Genomic DNA, 26,225 nt, shown 5'->3' with positions numbered 1-26,225 from the left:
CTTCACCATCATGTACATACAATGCATGGAAAACAATGTTGACGCTTGTCTCAAAGGGGCCCCACATCTGTTCCCTACTTTCAAATCCCACAGCCACCAGGTAGAGGTTCCTTTCTACCTCTCTACTCTCTACTCATGGCCTTCCGGCTGCAGTCTTCAGTCCATATCAAAGCATGACCTTCCTGATAGGTAGAGCTGACCATGTTAATCCATCACTCAAAAGGAAACTGTGAGCACAGCCAACTACTTCAGCCCAGCCTGTCTTGGTTCAAGTCACACTTCAGCATTCATCTCTGGTCACACTGAACAGGCCACTCTAGCCAAACCTGTAGGGAACTCACAAAGTCATGTCTGCCCAGCCCATTCTCCATTTTTTTCAACCAATCCCTCCATGTGAGCATCCCTAGAAATCAACTCATTCTTTCTCTATTTTACTCAAGAAACCTGCACTGGTTTGTCTTTTACGCTTTTGATGCTTACCACATCATATGCTTATAAGGATTCAAAGCTTATTCTTGTCCTGAAAAGATGCCTTTCTGTTTTCAAAGCTACTCACAGTCTTCCAGGGCCAGGGACTCTTGCCTTTTTCTATCCTCAGCTTCTGCCATTCATTCCTGCTGCTCTATCAACTTTGTTCATCTGGGGCAAACTCTGCTTTTTCCTTCAGCATCATGTTAATACTGATACTGCACCCACATGATTCATTTTCTTTATGCCTTGGTAAAAGTCAGTGATATTTTTAAATATAAACAATTAAATTTAAATATATGTATAAATATGTATACATACATATATAAATATATACATATATAATTTAAAGCCGTATATAAATAACAAACGTGTGCTTTGTAGAAAGTCTGAGCCACCCATTCATATTTGGCTCAGATACCTATTTCCACACACAAATATCATTCTCCACTATTTCACATATATCAACAGCCACTACGGTCACAGCATAGCATAACTCCCTAAATTTCTCTACCTACTGTTGATAGGTCAGTCAACATAAAGAGACCCAGGGGTGCACTATGGTGAAGTTAAAATACCTATATATAACATGTAAAGAATTTAATGAAAAAGAGTTTTTTTTATTGTTGTATTGGAGTAGAAAGCTACCAACATGGTGATGGTGGGAGTCTGGAAATTGAGCTTTCTGAATGATAAATATAAACATAGAATTGGAACCAAAACATTCTATACCACCAGTGTAACAGTATCTTCTCTGAGTGGAGCCTACACGGTGCTAATAACTATCATAAAATACGCTTGCAAAGCCTGCCCCTCTGGAGTTATTACAAAATGCCTGGTACTTGACAATGATGTGACTGTACTTGGTGATATTATTAGTATGCTTTACAAAACTTGGATTCTTGTGCAAAGAATAATTGTAGTTATTCAATGCTTAGGAAACAGGATTTCAAAAGGAGAGTTGTCTGAGACATTATGTGCACCAAATGAGAAATCAAAGTAACTGAAGGGAAAAGCTGATCTGAGGTTCTCTCTAAACTTCCAGGTGTTTCTTTCTGGAGAGTGGCTGGGATCTACTTCCTGTGCAGGTAGTACTTGAGAACTCTCAGCATTGTGCTGTCTGCCAGCAAACACGGTACATTCATCAGGATGCTTATTTTAAACTTCAAACAAATTAGACTAAAATTTAGAGTCTTTATTGTTTGTTTTGCTTGGAAATACATAGGAGAGTTTATCCAAGTCAATAAAACGAGAACACATTTAGTTGAATAAAGCAAGAAAAAATGTAGTAGGTGCTTGGACAGGAGCTGTAAAGGCTCATGAATTAAAGGCATGGTCCCCAGTTTGCAGTGGTTAAGGATGACTGAGTTACAAGAGTATTAGCTTCATCAGTGGGGGAATCCATGTGTGATTTCATAGTTGAACAAGCCATGGTAGGTGACCTAGGACACACTTGTGGAGATGAGTCCCTGGCTCCTCCTCTGCTCCCTCTGGCTGCCATGACATGAAGAGCCTTTCATTTGGCTGTGTTCTTTCACCATGATGTTGTTGCTTTGCCTCAAGCTTAAAGCAGCAGACTACACAGACCATAGACTAAACCCATGAGAGCAGTTGCGACACTATGTCTTACCTTTCTTATACTACATATCTCATGTCCTTTGTCACAGTGATGGACAGACAGGAAGGGGTGCGGTAGGTATGGGAGAAGCTTCTACATGCAGCCTCACACTGCTGCATGTCCATGCCTTGCTTTCTCACAATTTCAGAAAGTATCACGGCTCTCTCAGCTTGAAGGGGACTTAAACAATTCACAATAAATCTTTAGGAAATAATCGTGGAGATGTGTGACATGGCAAGGTTGGTTCAATCTGTATTTATTTGTACTTAACCACTAGTATTATTCTTAGTAATAACTTATATTAAGGTAAAATACCAAGTTCACTGAATTGGAAATCACTGTTTTCTCTAGAGCAACCAAAACAGCATTTTTTCCTTCTGAAGCAATGTACAGAGCTTGTTTAATGGTATGATTTCTTGTCTCCAGTAATCAGTGAAACAATGTAATGTAAACTGTGGTCAGCATTGCTACTTTCTGATGCGAGAACTGGGATGCTTTTTGCCTAGATACTGGCATCATTACTATCATTTTCATTTTATGGTTACTCACATTTGAAATAACTTTTTAATTATGTGTTTGTGTATGTATGTATGTGTTCACACTAGTTCTGTAGCAGACCTGTGGTGCTTGGAGAACAGCTTGCTGGAGTCAATTAACATTTATCTTTTTTTAGGGGTGAGGTGGGGTGAAGAAAGGCTTTATTTCATCTTACACTTTACAGGCCATCAAGGGAAACAGAGCAAGAGCTCAAGGCAGGGATCTGTAAGCAAGAACTGAATCCATGTTCTAGAGCTGGATCCACCTGGCTTCCTCAGGTGCCTTTCTCATACAGCCCAGGTCCTCCTGCCTTGGGATAGCAATGTCTAGAGTAGGACCAGTCCTCCTACATTAATTAATGACCAAGAGAGCAACCCACAGACATGGCGACTGGTCAATCTAATGGAGGCAATTTCTCAACTAAAATTCTCTCTTACCAAATATGTCTAGGTTCACATCAAGTTGATAAAAATAAATCAGCAATGCATTCTCTGAACGTTAATTCACACTGTAAACAACATCCTTCAAAAAATGGTTACTAACCTTTTGTTATTACAAAAGTCACTTTCAACACATTGGTCCTAGGAATCCAACTCAAGTCATCACTGTCTTCACTGTGCGCTGTACCTGCTGTGCGCTATACCTGCTGAGCCTTCTCATCACTCCTAAAATAATTTCCTTAACTGGTTCAAAATGAACTTAAGCTTCTTTATTAATGCTCATTGTGAAAATAAGTATCTTGATCATTATGTATTTAAATTATACTATAGTAAATTTCAATACCTGTTTAATATTTTATAGCTTGTACTGTAATTTATACTTAGTTATATTCTCTCTCTCTCCCTCCTACACCCCCTCTTTCCCTCTCTCCCTCCCTCTCTCTCTCTCTCTCTTAGACAAGATCTCTACCGCAAGCTAGCCTCTAGCTTCCAATGTAGTTAAGAATGACCTTGAAATTCTTATTTTTCTGCCACCACACCCAGAGTACTAGGATTACAGGCACTTGCACCTGAGCTGGACCGTGAGCAGCATAACACATGTGAACATAGGACAGGTGGTAATACCATTTTAAAGCACATGAGACAAAAGCTTGCAAAAAGGTATACAGAACAGAACACCAATCCAGTGAGAGATGCTAACAGGTCAGAAAGAAAATAATACATTGCTTTGGGGTGCTCCCTGTTATCCATTCAGCCACAGTTCCATGCTATGTAAACCTCCCTACAATCTAATGTATTTGCAAGGTCTTTCCTGTGACTTTTCTTGTTTGTAAATATTACCCAGTGGTCAAATGCTGACACACTTGCCACTATCAAGCATATTCTTTACAAGTGATAATTATGTAAGACAAAACTACATTTTCAAGGATTAAAATATTAACATTTACTTGACATTTATATTAGTTTGTCGTTAATAAACCCTGTGAATTGATTCAAAGTCTAAAGTAAGGGCTCTTTGGGGGTTTGGATTGTTTTTCATTGATTTTTCTTTAAAAAAGTTTGTCTTCAAATGTCAAACCTATCTTTGTCATAACTTTAACTATAGCGCTTTAATTTTCTCATGTAATGTTAAATATGTTTCTTTTAGAAAAGGTATGGATCTTATGATCAACAAAATCAAGACAGAATATAATCTTACCCTCGTGTGAGTACGAATGTGCATCTTCAGTCCGTCATTTTTACTGAATCCTTTTTCACAGTACGGGCACTGATAGGGACGCTCACCTACAAATAAAGAAAGCCTCCACATCAGTCAGCGATAAGTAAAGCAGCAGAGCACCCTCAGCGCCACTGCTCCTCACAGGATCACTACAGGCACAACTTGGCCGACAGAAGCACCATAGTACAGGAAGCACACACCAGGCATTTCCTCCAGCCCAACTCGCCTAACACTCAGAAAGAAACTAGTAGCCCACAGGTTTGCTGCACGACCTTCTAATATATGAATCCAATTAAATGCACTGATTCCAAAATCTTGTAAAAACTACTCTATATCAGTCTGTTCTGTGACCATATTCCTCACTATGGACGTCTTAAACATTTTTTAAAGTAACTTTGCTTATAAACGTTTCATATAAATAAATATGGCTCACATCTATGTATTTCAGAATAATCCCATAAAGCTGGTGCATGTTAAACAGAATCATTTGTATTTAAACTACACAACAATTAATCCACAATTTTTTATATAACTAAGTAGCTCTAAATTAAGACTGTAATTTAGAAAATTAGAAAGATGTTTTTTAAGGCAAATAAGACCACATAACCCCCACCCAAATAAAGCTAAGCTTCTATTTTAAAATGACAGAATGCAATAAAATCCAACATATAAAAAGAATTCGAGGCTGTTCTCATCAAAGCACAATTATTTACATAATAAGTTGGGTCCAAATCATCAATTTTCTTTATCCTTTCATTGAACAATAGACAAATAGGACAAGATGCTAGAAATTTCCTATATTCCAAGATCAGTAAAATGAAATGAAAAAGAAAATGTCCTCAGCAAGTAAAAAATCCATCTTTCTTTACCTCGGGGCCAGTAATGTCCTTTGCTCTTTTGTAGTCAACCTGAGAATCCAGCCCATGAATTATTCCAATTACCCCAACAGAGCAGCAATGAGCTATTCTTTGTTCAACCTCACCACTTTTCCAGAAGAGGCCTTACTTCACCTCCCCCTTACCTCTCACCTTCCCCACATCTTCACAGCCTCAGGAGATGAGATTCAAGACTGACCTAACTCACCCCCAGTCTGCCCCTATGGAGCAAGCATGTGGGGGCAGCTCCAGCAGAGTGGTATTTTCCAGCTTTTCCCATTTTAAGGGGATCATCTTGGCCATTGTTCTACATCACAGCCTTCGATGTTATGTTAAAAAAAAAAAAAAGTATGGACCAACTGTAACTTTAATTCCGGTGGTTCAAATGGCACAAATGGTTGCAATCTCCACAAGGGAAAGAATAGAAACAGCAGCATCAGCCAAAGTATGAACAGGGGTCTTTAATAAACTACCCAGATCTACTAGCTACCAAAAGAGAATTAAACTTCTAGCACCTGGCAGTACACCTGGAATACTTGAAATAATAACTGTGACTCTAGGATATGTGGCTTTTCATGACAAAATAAAGGTTATAATTTCTAATGTTAACAACAAGATGATAATCATATGCTTATCTTATTTCCCATCTCTACTGAGCCTCAATCTCTATACACCCATCTGTTGAACATTTGTATACCTAATAAACAACTGAAATTCTGCATGTACACTCTAAATTTACAATCTTATCTTCTGTTCCCATGTTCTCCAAATACACTGTCCTGATCAGCTGTGTTGATTTATTCAGATATCAAACAACAAAATCCCCATACATCTGTAATGTACAACAAATCCTAAATAAGATGATATTCACTCTTGCTATAAAATCAAACAAAGTATGTGTAGCTATGTGAAGTCATAGTTGTGTTCATTTAATGTATTTTAATAACTATTTATTATTATTTATTATATGTCTTATAATAGCATGAATGACTTAAGTACACAATAAAATTTACTGAAAAAGAGAAACTTGAGAACTGTCCAGATACCTCCTTTTAACTCAACTCTATCTAGATCCAGTCTCCGGTCATAAAGATACCCTGGGATGTTCCTCAGGATGACTGGAACATGAAGACAGTAACAGTAGTGCACCTACTATGGTCTGCAGGAGGACCAAGGGTACAGCAGGAGCTGCCACTTATCAAGTTATTAAACATATAATATAACCCTCGACAGAAGTATAAGGACTGCAAAAAAAAACAGACACACTCATGCTAATGGTCATATTCCTGCAGCATAACAATTCAAATGACATCATTCTCTTAATCATAAAAACTTACAAGTAATTTTAACAGTTTTGGTGGTTTTAGTTTTTTTGTTGTTGCTGAGACAATATCAGTCTATAAACTATAGAGGGTCTGGAACTTACAATATAGACCACACTTGCCACACAGGCAATCCTTCTGTTTCTGCCTTGTACTAAGATTATAGACATTGCCATACCCACCTAATATTTAGAACATTCAAAGTACATTTATTTCATTTATTTTACTTAACTGATATACAAAGTAATGATGAGCTCTTTTTTTCCCTCTTTAACTATTATTAATAATTGAATTCATCAGCCAATCAAATCTAGATGACAGATAAAGAGTGATAAAAACAAAAAGTTTGAGGGCAGGACAGATGGCTTAGAGGTTAGAGCATTTGTAACTCTTGTAGAAGACTTGGTACGATCACAGCACGCGCATGGTGGTTCACAATCATCTGAAACTCCACTTACAAGGTGTCTGAGCTTCACTTATGAACTCCACAGCTACCAATTATGCACATGATACATGTACATGCATGAAGGCAACACACTCATACACATAATTTTTTTAAACAATTAAAACTTTTAAAATGACACACAGACAGATACTTAATTTTTCTTGCCAACCACTGTGTACCGATTTCTCCTGAGTTGGAACATTCTCTCCTAGAGGGAGGAGGAAGGCTTCTAAGATTCAGAAAGTAAGGAAACCTTACAAGGCCCAGGAAGTCCCTATGAATTACATGACTCTCAAAGCTCCTTCCCAAGGTTATATAAGAAGTAACAATTTCTGGTAGAGACGGTCCTATCAGTTAAGCTGTCTGCATATGATGAAGTGAGCTCTCTGGGATGTAACTTTCATAAATTGTGACCCATGCTCTAGGATGGGACTGTAGATGAAGTTGTCTTTGAATCACTCTGGCAACCTCCTACCCACACTTCTACAAGTAAGTCCAATACACTAAGATTTGTTAATCACTCATTCGTTCATTAGGTGGAACTGTTTCTTTGGGTTGATGCCAGTGCTCTATTTGGGGTAGAGAGACATTTATTCACATCTTTCCAGAAGAATGAACACAATTGGTGCTGAACTTTGTTCATAATAGTTAGAAACTGGAAACCTATATGACTCTTATCCAAAGAATGGGAAAATAAAATGTGGTACATTTACACAATGAAGTATTACTCAGCTGTTAAAAACGATGACATTATGAAATTTGCAGGCAAATGGATGGAACTAGAAAAACTCATCTTTAGTGAGGTAACCAAGACCCAGAAAGACAAACATGGTAATAACTCACTTGTAAGCAGATTTTTAGCAGTAAATTGAAAGATAATCATGCTACAGTCCACAGACCCAGAAAGGCTAAGAACAAGGAAGGGTTTTAAGAGGGGATGAAAGGATCTCTATTGAGAGGGAAAATGGAGTAGATTTCTCAGGTGGGCAGGTAGGGTTGGGAATAGGAGGGATCAGATGTGGGGAAGAAAATACTGAGAGAAATGACTGAATTGAGGGGCATTTAGGTGATGAAGAGGAAACCTAGTACAATGAAAACTGCATGGATTCTATGAGCAATCCTAGCAAAGACTCCCAGTAATGGGGGACACAGAGCCTGAACTAGCCATCTTCTGTAACCAGGCAAGGTCTCAAGTGGAAAGATCGGGCCACCAATCCAGCCTCAAAACTTTGATCTACAGTTTGTCCTGCCTATAAAGCATTCTAGAACCAGAGCCTAGCAGAATTGTCATAAAAGAGATCAGAGACACTTCATCCAGCAACTGTTGGGAATAGATGCAAAGTCCCACAGTCAAGCATCAGGCAGAGCTCAGATGATCATGTGGAGGAAGGGAAGGAAGGCTCTCTGGAGTGTTAGGGTCTGTGGATCACCCCACAAAACAAATACTACCACTCACATATGCAATCAGCAAGAGCATTGTTTACTCTGGAATGATGGGCTCACCCAGACACACAACAAAATGTGGGTGACCCCGATAGAGCTCTCAGGCTCCTTTTACAGGCAGACACGGGAGTGTGAGGGGTGGGATTAGGTTACCCTAAACACAACTAGCTAAGGCTGTAGTGCCAGCTCATACAGGAAATGAAGCTGAAACTGAGGCATAGCAGAGGCTGGGGCCAAGAGAAGCCACCCTGTGGTGCTGCTGTAGCCTCTCAGGAGGAACCAGCAGGTTCAAGAACACCATGAGAACACACCCATGGAATAACTGGCTGGGACTCATTGGGCCTCACTGAGATAAAGGTGTCTGAAATAGGTCCTTTGCATATATGTTATGGCTGAGCAGCTTGGGGTCCTTGTGGGATTCGCAACAGAGAGAGCAAGGGCTATGTTTCTTTTCCCCACTTGGGACCCTCTTCCTCCTACTGGGTTGCTTTGTCCAGCCTTGATGTGATGATATGTGCCAGGTATTATAGTTCGGTTGATCTCCCTGGAAGGATGGCTCTTTTCTGAGAGGAGCCAGAGGAAAGGTGGATCTGGGGGAGAGGGGAGGTGGGGAGGAGAGGCTAGGGAGAGGAACCAAAAAGCCCAGTTCCACATTCTTGGCTGCTGTGTCAGCTCCTTCCCTGAAGTTGCCAGTAGCCCAAGTCCCAGTCCACAGTGTTCGTTTTTTGACTATACTTGGGCACAAACCCAACTTCATAATCTTCCTGCTTTAGTTAGGGCACATGACTTCTCCAGCCTCCCTCTCTTCTGTGACTAGAGAACTCACTCAGAAGATGCTTTCCTCAAATAAACCTATTCTTTTACTTTTTCAATTTGGCTTGACCTGGCTTACTGTGTTGGTGGAAAAACCTGTTATTGGGCTCTAGAAAACCTGTTAATGGGCACTAAGATCTGCAACGAAATCTGAATCCTCTGAAAGTAGACGGCCCTTGCAGGGGAGTCCTTGGGCAGCTCTCTTCCTCTACACAGTATGGCTACCATACATTTTTAATAGATGGAGTCTTCCTTATGAGTATGAGTACAACCCCCAAAGGGCAGATGGACAAGAAAAGATATTTTAATTCCCAACAGTAGGACATTTGGGGCAGGATTTTAAATGGGCTGTGGTGACTTCAGAATCTGTAATTAAGAAATTATTGTGTATGGAGAATTACAACAAGAAAAGGGCATACAGATTTCATTCCCTACATCAGCTTCTGAGAACAGTAACAATGCAAAGGGGGGTGGAATGTGACAGACATGTTGGCTCTTCTTTACCTACAGTGGGCAGGATGTAAGGGATGTGCTCAAAACCATTGCTTGAATCTTCACACTAGACAGTGAAGAGCAAAGGATGGTGGTAAAAGTGCTGGAAGACACTCCATAGATCCATAATCCAGGATGGATAAGAAGGGAAATACATGTTTCAACATGAAGACAGGGACTTTAAAAATGGCTCAACACAGGAAACTATGAAACTGAGAAATAGCAACTGACCTGCTTGAATTGAGGAAGACTTCAACTAAATGAGAAATAAAGGCCATTTACAGGCACATTTGTAGTGCTGTGGGGCAGAGGTGGCTACGATAAGCCCAAGGGTGCCCTGGAAATGGAGATGTAAGTAACTCAACTACCCATTTCTCCTTGAAACAAAGGTTACATAACCTGGGGCAATATGAAGGGAAACAGAATTTGAACCATGAAGTGCACTTCTTTATCACCTGCTCAAGGCTGCATGCATACCAGGGGCTGGGAAACAACAGAAGGCTGGGCATTACTGAGGTAAAGGAGAATGAGAAGAAGTGACTGATAAGCAGCTCACAAGCCCAGATAGAGCTGTTTACAGTAAGGTTAAAGAGGCTGAGGGCTAAAGAGATGGCTTAGAAATTAAGAACATTTGCTATCCTTGCAGAGGACCCAGGTGCAGTTCTCTATACCTACATGGTGATTTATAGTTGTCTTTATTTCCATTTCTAGGAGATCCTACATTTTCTAACCACTATGGGCATCAAGAAAACACCCAGTGTATATGAAAGTAGACTGTTCATATACTTAAAATAAAAATCATAATTTTTAAGAAGTTGATTCAACAGGGACCTCAGGACAGCTTCATGGATTTAGTGGATTTGCTGATACCAATGATGACACATGGTTTTATGATGCATAAGAGGCTCTGAAGGCCTAGGTGATTTAGACCAGCATGAATATAAAATGTTAATCCAATGAACAGATCTGTCATAGGAACTTCTTCAGCCAGTAGCCTTTAAGTTACCCACTTACTTGGGCATGGCCTCTTATACTATAAATGCTGATGTAAAGTGTGTGCTCACTCTCTCTTCTGGCTGCTGGATTTGGTTGCTGTTCTGTATTTGAGCAGAGGACTTTGATCTGTGAGTCTACCCATAAATAAACAACCTTTTATTACACTCAATTCTGAGCTAGTGTAGTATGGAGTGAGGGGCCCCTTGTTCTGTCCCAGCCACCCTACTAGTTTACACCCAAAACAATCACACAGAAATTGTATTAATTAAATCACTGCCTGGCCCATTAGTTCTAGCCTCTTATTGGCTAACTCTCACATATTGATTCAACCCATTTCTAATAAACTGTAAGTCACCACGAGGTCGTGGCTTACTGGAAAAGATTCAGCATGTTCTGACCTGGCAGCTCCATGGTGGCTCTCCGTCTGCCCTTTTTCCCAGGATTCAATTCTGTCTACTATGCCTCCCTAAGTGCTGCCCTATCAAAAGGCCAAAGCAATTTCTTTATTCAACCAATGAAAGAAACACATAGACAGAAGATCCTCCAAGCTAGTGTGGGATTTGTGTGTGTGTGTGTGTGTGTGTGTGTGTGTGTGTGTGTGTGTGTTCATCTTCACAGATCACTACAGGCCACTTAAAGACTGATGTGGTAATATCCATATCAATTCAGTGTTCCTGGGAGGTGGGAAATAGCAAAAATCCAAATGCTATGCTAGTCAACTTTTGGAAAGCTTTGTAGCTGAGTTCACAGAAGACAGAAAAGACAAAATGGTACAGGCAAAAAAAAAAAAGTTAAACTTGTCCTAGGGTTGGGCAATTATGCTCCCCCCCCCAGTGTACATCATGAGTTTCTTCTTTATTCTAATAAAGTATATTAAGGATGGAGATTTTCCCCAAGCTGTGGACCCTTTGAAGAGCCAGCTGCGGTCAATGGAAGAACAGAGGTCATGGATAGTAGTACAGAACTTGTCAGAACCAGGGATCGGGCTCAAGTAGCCAGATGTTATGCTACAGTATGTCCCTTCTCCTCCTTGGGCCAGAGTAGGACAAGCCCCCTAAGTGAACCCTGACAGGATGACCGGGGAAGAACAGATGCACAGTGGCCCCACTGCAACAGCAGTAGCAGTAGTTCAGATGAGGACATTTGGTAACTCTTGAAAAATGACTGTGGATTACAGAGGGTGGATGGAGTAATGCCTGTTATCCATGCCACTGTATACAAAACTGTTCTTTTGAGAAAATAATTGATACGAGTAATGAGACCTTTCTGTGATTATCATCCTTGCCAGTGCTTCTTCTTTCCCTTTTTTTTTCTACCCACCCTCAATATACACTAACAGGCGTTGATAAACTTTCTGAAAACAAGAGTATATGGTTGCCAAATCAGTCAGGTTGTCCCCACTAATCTTTTACGTTCATGATTCTCTGAGGTCATTCCTACCTATCATAGCCTCCAAGATCAACAGCACCTGCTGTCCACACAGTATGAAGTGGAAGACACCTTCAATCAACATGTTAATAATGATTAGTCTTTGCCTTATTTGTATATTAAAGACAAATGACTACTCTTATGTTTTATTCAAATTATATATCAAACTTTATTACGGAGAATATGACTGAAAGGCACGTTTTGTGTGTATACCAAAATATTATGCTTTGAACAAGCACTATCCTTCATTTTTGGTTAACTATTAACAATATGAATCTTTCTTCCTTATTTGAACATGCTTAAGTTATACTCTATGAAATATAACATGGGTCAAGTTTAAAGCATTGCTATTATCTATTATCTCAGAAAGATTTAGATATTCATTTTGGTTAGAATAACCACAATATCCACATGAAAAGAATTTAATCTTAAAGTTAGCAAAAACAAAACAAAAAACCCACCTCATCAAGTGCAGTTAGAAACAATAGCTGGAATTTAGAGCTCTATTCTCAGGTACTGTTCTGTGAGCTGGGAGATGGCTTAGTGAGTGAAATGCTTGTTGTGCAAGCATGAAGACATGAGCCGGGAATCCACTAAAGCAAAAATCCCACATGAAGACATGAGCTGAGAACCCCACAGCAGCTTGGGAGGCAGAGATAGGACACCCAGATCTGTGAACTCCAGGTTCAGTGAGACTCTCTCAAAAAAATAGGATGGAGAGTGATAGAAGAAGACACGCAACATAAATCACTGGTCTCCACAAGCAAGCGCAGGCGCACACACACGTACACACACAGAATGCTGAATACATATACCAATATTCACTTACAATAATAGTATGGTCTAATTATTCAAATATCTAGTTTATGGATAAGAGAAATAGGGCAGAGAAAGGATCAGTGATTTTCCAAGACAATACAGCTGTCAAATGGTGGAATCCCAACTGCAACCCATTCTTTATGCCTTTGCATAGATGACACAGCCAGAATTCTGTGCTAAGTGGTCCAAACTCTAAAACGACAGCAAAAGCTGTTCTGACAATAGATAACAGACCCTTCTGGTTGGCATATTTAAGCATTCTTTTGTTCATCAAAATTTATCTGAAAAAAATAAGGGACAGATTAGGAAAGGGTATTTACGACAAGTCCAAAGTTAAAGGGAATATGGATATATACTAAACTGAGTCTTGAAAGGCACAACCCCTGAAAGATTCAGTTATGACTGGACTTTATAAGCATAATAACATGAATTATATTCAAGTGAACACATGTAACAAAGCATTTTCCATTTAATTAATACAAATGAATGTGTTCTCTGCATCTTTAAACTATGTTCTCACACTGAATGAAATGAAAGCTACTGTGTTTTCCTTGGACATATCAAGGAATAAAAAGAAACCAGAAACATGATGGTAATTCCAAAAGGTTAATTTTAAATGTGTCACAAAGTGGTTACACCATGAAACTAATTTATTAATTTTCAATTGATTTATATCTTTTTAACAAACAACATGTTCAAGTTTATGCCTTGGACTTTAGGAAACAAACTGCAAACAGATAAAAATATGCCAAGACAAATCTAATAAAAAAATGCTTAGGAAAAAAATCTGCAGGTAAAAAGCAGGCAGGTGATGATCTTCAGCCACAGACAATGGAGAAAGGGAAGTCAGTGAATGAATGGAGTCTCTCCATTCTAAACACACCTTTTGATAACTCTTTGCCTTTCAATTAGAAGTATTTGAGCTTCTGGCTTTGAAGTAAGGGTCTCCAAATTCTCACTGCTGGCACAGCTGAGAAGAAATCAACCTATGAGCATATAAATGTGTCTGGCAGAGCTTGGAAAGAGACTTTCAAGGGCATCTGGTGGAATTAAAGGAAGCCATAAGGAGCCCCTTGACCTGATACAGGCAGACCCTATCAAGTCACCTTGAACCTACCACAGCATAAACGCCTGTTGATGACAAATGCCCGCTGCTAAAAACAGTAAGATTATTTACTTTTTTTTTTGCAGTGGTATTGTTCTATGTAAAATAACCTTAATAAAAGATCTTAGAACTCAATCACACCCAAGTATCAAAGCATTAATGACCTAATAGAGCATTAGAATTATAAAAAAAAAAAAAACACTGCGGAAGGAAGGAAAGTAGCATGCATCTTAATGATAAAAGGTTCCTATAGCGAGGAAATCACTGAATACCCACCATTTACTGTGTCACTTTCTCAAAAGATCCAACACTTTCCCAAAGATTTATGTTTAAGTAACATAAAATCGGTTAAGTAAAATATTTCAAGTTATTTCAATCTTTATATTCTTAAACTGCCCCATGTATTTAACTCAAGAAGTCAATCTAACCTTTCTATTAGAAGACTGAGAATAAAATTTTGTTCATGCTACTATATGTATTAAGTGATAATCTCAATTAACCACAAAGGTAATGTAAACAATGATTATGACAATAAATTTTATTATTGTATTTTACTACAACTTTTGTAAGCACAATTACTGTACTTTCTAGTGATTTTAATAAACAAAGGAAAACTTAATGTACAATGGATATACACAAGTTTTAAGACACTTTTGGGTAAGTTAAGATTAGATGCTTTCCAGAAGCACATTTTAATAATTTTTAATTCTTTATTTTGTATATTTCATATAGTAAAAATGAAAAACCATGCCAAACTTTATAACCCTCATAAATATTTAAGAAGATAAAAAGTGAACCCAAAAAGAAAACCCAAGCTAAAACAGTAAAATCCAAGTCACGTATTTTCACTAAGTCCAGCGTAAATAAGGTTGGATAATGAAGTGAAGTGGTATGCAAAGATTCATGAGTTGTACAGTTTTCCTTTTTACTTAAATTTATAAAAATAAAAAAAAATTGAAGATGACAATACTTTCTATGTGAAAACGCAAACTTTTCAAGGGTATAACATTTTTGGAGGAAAAAAAAAATCCTGCTTAGATGGCTCCACCTGGACGAGTTTGGAGTCAGTGTGCTACAGACATCACATCTGTCTTCCACAAGTATCAAAGCACGGGATCATTTCACTTTTGAAGACTAAGGAAATGGTTATAAAATAGCATACTGAATCATTTTCAATGAGTGTTAAAGCAAAAAAAAAAAAAAAGAATCTAGTTTTGGAATCTACGACCCAATCACTTTTCCAACACTGCATTCAATCTCTTCCATTTACAGAGCAGCTAATAAATTAGAGGAAGAGCACTGAGAGGAGACATGCGGCACTGGAAAGTGGGGGCCTGTGGAGTTCATTCCTAACACCTTCCTGTGAGCTCAAAACCTTTCTTCTATCCTTTAGCCTAAGAGCCAGGACTCCCCACAGACTTCACTGAGCCCCACCTTGTTAATCAAATCTTGCTAGAATGGCACAGGACCTAACAACTCAAAGGAGACACCTGAAGGAAAGACAGCAAAGTCCTGGGTCTGACATTTACTCCTCCATGGTTACAAAGACACTGTACTCCAGTGAGTAACAAAATGTTAAAGCCAAATCAGACCTTTACTGCTTAAATACCTGTGCCACCTGAAGCAAGTCAGATAGAACTTTGTCAAAAATAAATAAATAAAACAAAACCAAAAAAAAAAAAAAAAAAACCAACACCTCCCTGCATTTTCTTCCTTAAAAGATGTGTTTTGTTTTAGAGAACATTCTCAAAGCTGGATCCTTCTGTTAATGAAGCAAGTGAGATTCAGTGGAAGAAGAAACAGCCCTGTGTACTCACTAATGAAAATTCTGGGGCAGTAATAGCAGAGGTGAAACAAAACCCCAATATACCGACTTACAAAAACAATACGGGTAAAAACGAGGTAGGAAATACAGTAAAGAAGAGGAGGAGGAAAAGAACTAATGAGTAAGTTTAACCCTGACTAGGGAAGAAGGAAACATGATCTAACCCCACACAGAGTGTCTGTTTAAGCGCAATGTAACTGGCCCCTTCACCGGACTGGGCTGAAGGGAGGAGATGCTTTAAGGCAGTCCCAGAGTGGGTGCTGCAGAAGCCCAGGGTCTGCTGAGGAGAGCAGAGAGCTGCACAGCAAGTTTCAAAGTTCCACCTGTGACAATCAGAGGCAGTGAACAGTAGTCCCCAGACTCTGACTCGGCTTGGCTTTTAGAAGTCAGTTATTGGTAAGCAAATCCTTCATCTTTTCACCTAGTCATTTTTCATCTTGAAAAATTTCAAGCAGTTTTCTTTAAAATGGCATTTATGAGCACCACAGCAGTAGTGGAGGGGGAAGCAGCGAAGCTCTGGTGCCTACACACAGATAGTGCCAGCAAGGAAGAATCCAAAACATTTAATTTTTGAGCAGTAAGAAACTCAGAATTGATTTCTCCTATAAATCTAGATAAGCTATAAAACCTCCCTGAACCCTGAAGCAGAGTCCAGGAACTGCAGAAAAAGCACATGGGAACTGTTCCTGGGAGTAATTATAAGAGCGGCAGAGAAACATGAAAGGAATTACATGTACAGCTACAACATACCCCAAGGAAAGACAGGACTGGGAGTAGTTCAGTGATGCACACACAACACAGATGAAACTCTCGTACAGTCACCGTCACCCAAACCAAAAGCAATGTTTGCAGCTATGGTGATGACATTATCTAATGGTGCAAAATAGATGGAGCTTTGTGGCAGTATTGATCAAACATGGTGGGCCTACAACACTGCAAGTTTTCAGGAAGCCAGTATGAAGAAAGAAAAGGGAGGGAGGGAGGGGGGAGGGAGAAAATGAGACTTACATGAATGGTAGAATATTGCAGATGATGCTCACAACTCTCTGTAACTATTACTAACTTATTTGGTGGTAATTCACAAACCACATTCTAGGCAAATTTGTGACTCCTTTATCCCCCCGCCCCAGGCCTGTTATTCCAGCCTATAGCAAATCTTGACTTAATAAATGCTATTATGTGGGCCTAAAATTAGGGGTTAGGGGTTGGGGAGAAGTCTTAGTGGCTAAGAACACTTATTAAACAATTCTGAGACCCAGCACTTCCCAGCAATCAAATGGGACATCATGTGAATCCTCTAACTCCAGCTCTCAGGATTCTGAAGCCCTCTTCTGATCCCGGTCAATCCACAGACATGAATACTTGCCCACAGATGTGCATACACTCACAGATACATGGAGACACGTGCATATGCAACATATATAAATAAATGTTTAAAAATTAGGGGCTTAAAAAGTTTTTAAAAGAAAATATAAAGATGTAATAATTGAAAGTCAAAATGAAGTCATCTTCTGATGGGGACCAAGCAGTAAAGAATCATGTAGGAAAACAAAGTTGAATAAATTCCTTCTCAGCAGATAAGGATATTTAATGCCTATAAATATGTGAAGGACAATTTAAGTCCCATGTGTTCAGTATTGATTGTCCATTATTATCTTATATCATACATGTTATACATATGTGTGTGTATTAGTTTTATGTTTCAGCAAACATTAAGGAAGGAAAAACAATGGCTGAACTCCCAATCTAATCCAACTATAATACAACAATCCTTTAATTCTAAGCTGTTGGGCCACTAGCAATGGGACTAGGATTTATCCCTAGCGCTTGAACTGACTTTTTGGAGCCTATTTTCTTTGGAGAGATACCTTATTCAGCCTAGATATAGGGGAAATGCCTTGGTCCTGCCTCAAAGTGATGTATTTACCAGACTTTGTTAACTCCCCATGGGAAGCCTTACCCTTTCTGAGGAATGGATGGAGGCTGGGGTGGTGGAGGGTGGGGAAATGGGAGGAGGGAAGAGAGATAACTGAGACTGGTATGTAAAATGAGAGAAAAAGTTTTCATTGTTTTTTAAAGAAATGAAAAAACAAAAAACCGAAAAGCAGAAAACAAAAATAACTTCCCAAAGACAGTGATTTATTACCCCCATTCAAATAACAGTGTGCACAGAAGTCAGGTCAGAATGTCCAACACAGCCGCTATCTATTAACAGGGAAAGTTAACTCTAGGCACATAATAAACCTCCTGGCCTAAAGCTTTAAAAAAAAAAAACACGAAAAAAGAAACTCCCAGAATTTCTTTTATAATTTATGAACCAATGGAATTCATGTCACAGTCTGTGTATTCCCTTGCTGAGTGAGCCTCAGCTTTCACTGACCCAGAGAAGCCACCGACTCACGGAATGTGCTCCACCAGTCCCGCTGACCCGCGAGTGCCATCTCTCTGGTCCCCTCAGAGGAAACTGGATGATAAATTACAGGGCTGCCCACCAGACACAGACTTAAATGTTCACCTTCACTAACAGTGACTCTTCAGTCACCCCAGGTCAGCACCCATTTGACAGCAAACCCTCGTCTGTGGCCTAGACATTATCTCTATCTGCAGAGACAGTGTATGGAGAGACAAGCAAGATGACTTGTTAGAGGGCTGACGAGTGCACCTTTAAAGTGAGTCTGAGCGCTGCAGGAATACAAACCAAAGCACACCATCATCACAGACTGACCACGCTGAACTACACTGTAACCTTCAAATCTCTTCTTTCAAAAGCACCACACTACCGGGACTATTGCCCAGTTTTTCAGTAGAGATAAATTAGAGGTGAAGCTGCTTTGTAAAGAGCCCACAGACAGACAATAAAATGAATTTGAAGACTCTGACCTGCCTGGATGACCCCACACCGATTATGAATCAGATATTAAATAATAAGATATCCTAGATGATTTTGAGGTGGGAAAGGTTTTCGTACATGGAGTGTTTGGCCACAGGTAACCGACTGCAGACCTGCACATTTCCAGCTAAGATCACTATTCTCAACCAGTTAATATATAAAGAGGAAAATATCGCCAAATAGCATGTATGCAAGCTTAAGAAGAAGAGTAAAATTCAAGTGCAGGCAAAAGAATAAGAAATAAAAAGGCCAGCAATGTGATATGCTAGAAAGAGTTCCAAACTTTGCTTAGTTCCTAGTGAACCATGTGAAGGCCTGTAACCCATATGAAGCACTGCATTTGGCTAAGCCCGCCCTCCTTCTGGCATTCAAAATTTCACTTTTGAAACCTGCAAAAGCAGATGCTAGGACTTGTCATGTTTTGATTCTAATCACCAAATTATAAAGAATGAATGACTTTAAAGGTAGATACAAGTTTTAATAAAACTAGTGTTTTTTTAAATTCATATAAAAAACAAACCAACCGAACAAAAACAGCAAGGCTGTAAGACTTTACCCTGGTTCCGTAGAATCATGGTAGTGGGAAGGTGGAAAAGACAGAGGAAAAAGTTAACTTCATTTAGTATTTATGCCACCCAAACTGACCCTTACTTATTTGGAAAGTCCATTCTTTTTTTATGACCCAAAGAAACACTTGTTTTTATCAATAGGGTCTTGAGCCTCTCTTCATTTCTTCCTTACATATGACAGTTGTTTTCCTTCAGCTCCTCCTGGGTAGTCTGGTGACAGCATCATTTTGTGGAATATTGAAGGCAGATTCTCCTATATTGATTTTCTTAGGACAGGGTTTGTTTTATGTGCCTTATAATTAGTGGATCCTCTGAAGGTCAGTGATAATTAGTTATTGTCTGGATCTCTGGAAGTCATCTTATCACTGACCTACAGAGAAGTTAACTTCTTTAATATATGGAAAAAGGATTAAAATGGCTAATTACTCCATAAAAATCTCACTGCACTGCAGTATATTCAAAAGTCCAACTAGCAATTATTTCCTAGAAAATTCTCAGTAAACTGCTGTAAAAAAGATAACCAAAATAAAATGATAATATAAAAAATAAAATAGTATTCACAAAGTTTTGCCACTGAATATTAATGAGTAAAACTTATTTGATTTTGAAAAAGAAATCCTAATTTTGGTGCCGGTATGACAACAGAATTTTCAAGATAATACTTATGAGAAATCTCAGGTTCAAAATGGGCCCCCAAAATGGCAGTGTTATAATGGCACAAGTGACAATGTGGACTGTTCTGACTAGGTAAACAGAAAGATGGCTCTTGAATAAACAAAACCCTATGATAATCATTCCTCGGGAACTTGTAAAGCAGGACTCTATCTGTCAGGAAGAGCCAAGCCTTTCCTTATCTTCCCTATGGCAGAACACTGCAGCAATAGGGCATCTAGTGCCCTAGCAACACACGTCAAAGTCCCCATGCGAGCTCTGAAGTTATTCTGGCTTGCACACTTCCTTTCACTATTATCTCTGTCTCCTGCAGGACAGCCATGACAGTTTTGAATTTTCCCAAAGAAACCTTTCTTCCTGCTTCACTGTGTCCTTCTCACAATAATCGACTATATCATGCAAACCACACCAAGTGTCTTACACACGAGACTTCATTTATTCTTCACTAAGAACCTCTGAGGTAAACTAAGCGTTAAAGAGGATAACTACTTTGCAAAAAATATACTTTTGATCAGAATTTGAATTCAATTTAGGTTTTCTTTCAGTTAGGCTGATGCCAACAGTAGAATAGAAGAAGCCAGCACATAGTGGGAAACCCACTACGGCCTGCTTCTACTCAGCAGGGCAGCTGCCACAGCAGAGAGTTTTTTTTAAACCAAATAGAATTCAGAAGACCAAAGCCCCTATTACATGATTTTAAACATCAGTCAAGAATTACTATGATAGCCCGTTGGCAAAGTTCTAGCTTTTGTCACCACTGGAACATTTTAGAGTAAGGCTCTAAAATACAGTAACACCTATGCCCAAGTTGGAAACATAATATTTTTCTATAAACACAACATGGGCAGCCTAACAACAAACAGATACAGCAGAAATCAGATCTGGTAAACCTCCTATTAACAAGTTGGTTGCAACAAAGGAACTAGAAGGGACATTTGCACGTTTCAGCAACAGCAACATGTGGAGAATGTATTGCCAAGAAAGGTTAAGCAATGGATAGAGGCAATATCAATCTGGTTAGTGAAAAGTTCTCAGTTATACAGAATGGCCTGTTGGCTGGGTTCTCATTTGCAGACCTCTTCTGGTTTCTCTGCATATGCCCCCCCCCCCACACACACACATACACACACACACACACACACACACACACACACACACACACATTTACTTTGCCTTAGATGTTTATTATGAATTGGGATTCCCAACTGAAGTTTCAGTTCTCAAAACGCCAATATATAGCCTGTGCATTCCCAGGGATTCTGAAACCATTCCATACAAGGTCAAAACACTTTCCATATAATGCTTTATTACAACCTTCCTTGTAACTATATTGACATGTACATGCATGGTGCAGTTACAGTGGGCAAACTGCAGGTTTAGTGGAATGGGTTGGAACAATGACCTCAAATGCTATACTACTCACTACGTTCATCACAGTCTCATACACTAGAAATACACCATGTTCCCACTGGAGATTATCAACACAAAGTGATTGATTTTATTAAACCTAACTGTCAATTGCATATTTTTAGCATGGGAATTGAATGGAAAACTCTTGCAATGCATATGACACTGGAAGCTGTGCTTGCTGCTTTTGTCACGAAACATTCTTCTTCTCTAATGCAAAAGAACGAGTGGCAAAGCCTCGTATTAGAAAATGGCTATTTGGAGAATGTTTTTAATACACAGTAAAGAAAGGATGTAGCCATCACAGTGCAGCAGCAATCCTTAGAAAATATCAAAGGTGAACCAGACAAGCAGAGAGCTCCGAACGGGCAGGCGGATGAGCTCAGCAATGGCATTAACAAATGTGGAGATCTTCAGCACTCAGTGAGAGGATGTTTCCCAAATGACCTGTGCATCCTGCTACAGAATCCTTCATGGGCGAAAGGTTCACTCCAAACACAACACAGATGGATGGATTTTAAAGTGACAGAACTGAAAGGGGTCACTAAAATAACTTTAGGTTGCACGTGACAGCAATTTTTATCTAAAGGTCTGTTTCTTGATTTTTAGTATAGTAGCAAATAATACCCCAAATCATTTGATCAAGAGTATTAAAATATTCAGCAGGATTTCTGACCATTCTGAAACACCAATTACCTATCGCAGGATGAATGAAGAAACAGATATGAAAATTTAGCTTTCTCCTCAAAATCCAAAGTCAAGTCAATGTCTTCATTCTCCCTAATGTCTTGTGGTTGGAAAACACAGTTACTTCCTATAAAAAACATGTTAACCTGGATTGAACTTCCTATGTCACTTTCAACAAAAGAAATATTTTTACATTTTCTTTTTTTTAAATATTTATTTATTTTTTATGTATACAATATTCTGTCTGTGTATATGCCTGAAGGTCAGAAGAGGGCACCAGACTTCATTACAGATGGTTGTGAGTCACCATGTGGTTGCTGGGAATTGAACTCAGGACCTTTGGAAGAGCAGGCAATGCTCTTAACCGCTGAGCCATCTCTCCAACCCAATAAGATACACTGCTTAAACCGGTAATGTGACCACAGCTGTGGATAGAAACAAGTGCTCCCTAGGGTCCCTGAGAGTCAGGAGTAAGGTGCTGCGGCAGCAGTGTGTGCACTGCTCAGCCAAGCACTGTGCGCACAGAACTGTGCCTTGCCTGCTGGTCTCAAGCACATCTCACTCGGACGTGTTGACATATCACTGACTATTCCATAAACAACATGGGATTCTTTACTACTAGCATGCTATAGGGCAGTTAGAAATTGCAAAACAGCATTAAAAGGGGGGATTTATGAAGTCATATGATTTCACAAAGAAAAATAAAATAACGGCAGAAAAAAAGATAATTTGGCAAAACCCCAAAGAGTAAGAGGTCTGCTGCTCTTTTGTGTCCTCAGTGGGCCTGGTGTCGGCTCTCAGGGGTAAGCTGACACTCAGCTTTTTAGGATGGGATAAAATCCTGTTTAGTCACACTTGGCAGAGAAACCCATGTCCAGATTGCTGCAGAAGCCCAGCTACCAGTCTCCAGCCAGACAGCCTCAGTTCTGCAACACTGCTCCAGCTACTCTGCAGGATGATATCACTGAACAGACTTGTAACTCAGATACATAAAGCAGGGTTGGGGATGGGACTACGAAACAGGTCTGTGTTTAAATAGAAAAAAATGTGGTGATAAGAAATGCCCACAAAAACATGTAGTTACATGGCTATTTGCGCGCGCGCGCGCACACACACACACACACACACACACACACACACACACACAGTCTACTAGTTTTCTTTCCCCTACATGTGCATAAAAATCTGTTTACACAAGTGTACACATGGGATTACCATGCTTCAATTTGGCAAAGAGCCAGATATACAATAAGTTGCATTTAATGCATCATGATTCAGATTTTATGTTGCTCTTTAGAATAAACATAACATGAAATATTACTAGAAAACCGGATAAGCATGACATATTTAATATTTTTATCACATATAATTCTTGGATTTCAAAAAGATAATACTTAAAACATTAGGAACAATGTGTAGCACAAGTAATGTATGCTTCTCTACTGGGCGTTCTTTCTATAAGCAAAGTTAAGGTTAAAGCACATTAAAATGCACAAGGATGGAATCATTAGGAATCTTTAGGCTACATTTGACTGAGGCTATCTTTTCCATGCTGAAACCTCTGCCTTAAAGTCTCTGCTTTTAAACACATGATACCATCTTGATGCAATCACACAAACATGCCTCAGGGGTTATTTACTAGAAGCTTATTCTCTGATATGCAGACATCAATCACTCTCTGGCTGTATAGATAGCCTGCTGTCCTTCCATCTACAAACAACACACAGATACATCTATGCAGATGTGCAAAATAGAATAATTTTCTCAGTGTGTCACAGCAACACTACTGAGAATGATTGGCACAGAAAAGACAGATTATTTCTCTACTGCCTTTATCAGATCCAATTCCATATGGTCCCTCTTATACAGTAGGAAGGGATGGCCAAGAACATCCACACTACTCCACTGGAAAGCGGTACCCTAGTCATCATGCCTTGCTGTCAGAGGGCAATCAGCACAGTGCAGGCAGCTGCAGTCAATGTGTGTTAGGACACCTGCTTCCTAAGCAGCACTCTGCTGCTCATTTCCTTTGCCTTCTCTCATCTTTTAACCACCTTGAACTTTGTCCTAAAAGCCTTGACTTCCCTAGATAACTTCTCAGACATTCCACTATAAAGAACGTGGTGTCCAGTCTTTGCACACCGTGCTGGGTTAGTCACTGGTTATGTGGATCATTTACAAGCATATGAGTGAATATTCTAAAGTCCTATGTTAAAGGCATGCCTTTCAGCTTTGTCCACAAAATATTCAAATTATGCTCTAATGTCCCTTCCTTCATGTATCTCTAATGTCACAGTGTCAATTCTTTGATCTACTTAAACTAGCAATTCTTCATTCCTAAAACAGTTACTACTCCAGACACTGTGCTGGGTGTAGGAAATACTATTTTTTTTTAAGTCACATATTATGGCCCTTGAAGAGAAAGTTTCAACTACATAATTCAAAATAAATGCATTCTGCTTAGTGGGAAGACAATTCAATTCACATGAAGCAGAAAGAGTGTAAAAATCATTTAGTCTACCCAGTTGGTAAATTGTAAGCTCTTTTCAGGAATATTTAGCTATTCACCATCATCCAGTGGTCACCTATTTCACTGGAGCAACTGCAGAGGAAAAGTAAGAGAAAAATATCCGGGGCCCTTAAGGATCAGCTGATACCACAGTTCCCTCATACCAGATAAAATAAAACTCTACAGAATTCAATCAGAAAGGCGGGCACTTTTTATATTCAAAAAGGCAACATTTGGTGTGTGATGGATAAAGAGGAGGCCGCTAACACCTACCCTGCTCAACAGGACCCTGAATGCCACACTCACATATCAACTAAAAATTAAAGTGTTTACTCTTGAGTGATCTATTTATTTGGGGGGCAAATTCTACTACTAAAACTCTTCTCAAGAACAGAACTGGTTTGGATGATTCTCTAAAGAAGGCAAACTGGGTTTGTGACAACAGTGCTCTCTGTCCTGACACTCACTTCCAGTGTTTCCAGCCCCAGGTCACTCTCCATACCTGTGTGGCTCCGGATGTGAACTCTCAGGGTGCCACTGCTGGCGAATTTCTGGCCACAATATGGGCAGACTTTCTCCTTTTCTCCTGTGTGTGTCTAAACAGGAATAAAAATGGTTGATGATAAATACAAAGATTTTGGTAAAAATGATTAAGTGCTTCTGACAAAAGTAAATCTATATTTTCCAGGATTATGTTTCATTAAAATGATTTAATGTCACAATGCAACTTTAAGCAATTTATCATGGATAATCCCGTGGGTTCAAAAATCCCTCAGAAGCATGCATTAGTGTTAATTTAAAAATAATTCTGCAGTTTACTGCTTAAGCCTTTATGGAATCCCTGTCTAACTAAATGTGATTAAGTTATGTAAAGCCAGTGCATGGAGGAAAACCAGATAATCAAAACAGGGCTGGAGTTGCCCTTGACTGTTGCCAAGAAACATTTCCTTTGAATCCTTTTCCACATTCTTTGGGCATATTTCATTCTGAAAGGCAGAATTAATCTCAAGAAAGTCATTTGTTACCTAGACTATGTTTGTCTGGACAGATTTTACTACAAAACAAAGAGCATGTATACATCTAGTTTGGCCTAGAAAATCAGCAGGTGTCAATTGAGCAGTCAATTGGAAGCAGAAATTCTGTCCTCCACATACGTATCATCTAGGCAGAAAATAATCATACTAGAAAAAGAGAAGGAGCATGATGGGGGAAGAGTCTTCTGTTTTGTGTTAATTTCATTGGTAAAATAAAGAGACTGCCTTGGCCTTTTAATAGGACAGAAAATTAGGTAGGGGGAGTAGACAGAACAGAATGCTGGGAGAAAGAAGCTGAGTCAGACAGTCGCCATGATTCTCCCACCCGACACAGCCATAGGTTAAGATCTTTCCTGGTAAGCTACCTCGTGGGCTACACAGATTACTAGAAATGGGTTAGATCAATATGTCAGAGCTAGAGAATACGAGGATGGAACTAATGGGCCAGGCAATGTTTAAAGGAATACAGTCCGTGTAATTATTTCGGGGCATAAGCTAGCCATGCAGGCGGCCGGGTTCCAGGAACGTAGCCCACCGTTCCTATTACAACAGGAGTGCCTGTAAAACACGTTTAAAGACTCCAGGGATTAGGGCTGAGACTATAACTCAATG

General features: G+C 39.3%; 1 protein-coding gene across 1 annotated transcript in view; it reads right to left on the bottom strand.

Moving 5' to 3' along the window:
- Prdm5 (PR/SET domain 5) overlaps positions 1-26,225 on the bottom strand; it is a 155,550-nt gene that overhangs the window by 36,629 nt on the left and 92,696 nt on the right. Inside the window, exons 12-13 of the mRNA XM_041641533.1 lie at positions 25,082-25,175; positions 4,262-4,347 (exon numbers count right to left, since the gene is read on the bottom strand). Coding sequence (XP_041497467.1) covers positions 4,262-4,347; positions 25,082-25,175 — 180 coding nt within the window. The remainder of the gene's footprint in view (positions 1-4,261; positions 4,348-25,081; positions 25,176-26,225) is intronic.

This window comes from Microtus oregoni, unplaced genomic scaffold (genome assembly GCF_018167655.1).
Source record: "Microtus oregoni isolate MIOR12 unplaced genomic scaffold, Mior012 000002F_ref0000024, whole genome shotgun sequence".
NCBI classification, from domain to species: domain Eukaryota; kingdom Metazoa; phylum Chordata; class Mammalia; order Rodentia; family Cricetidae; genus Microtus; species Microtus oregoni.
The sequence above is the reverse complement of the archived record's forward strand: the minus strand, read 5'-3'. Positions and strand labels throughout refer to the sequence as shown.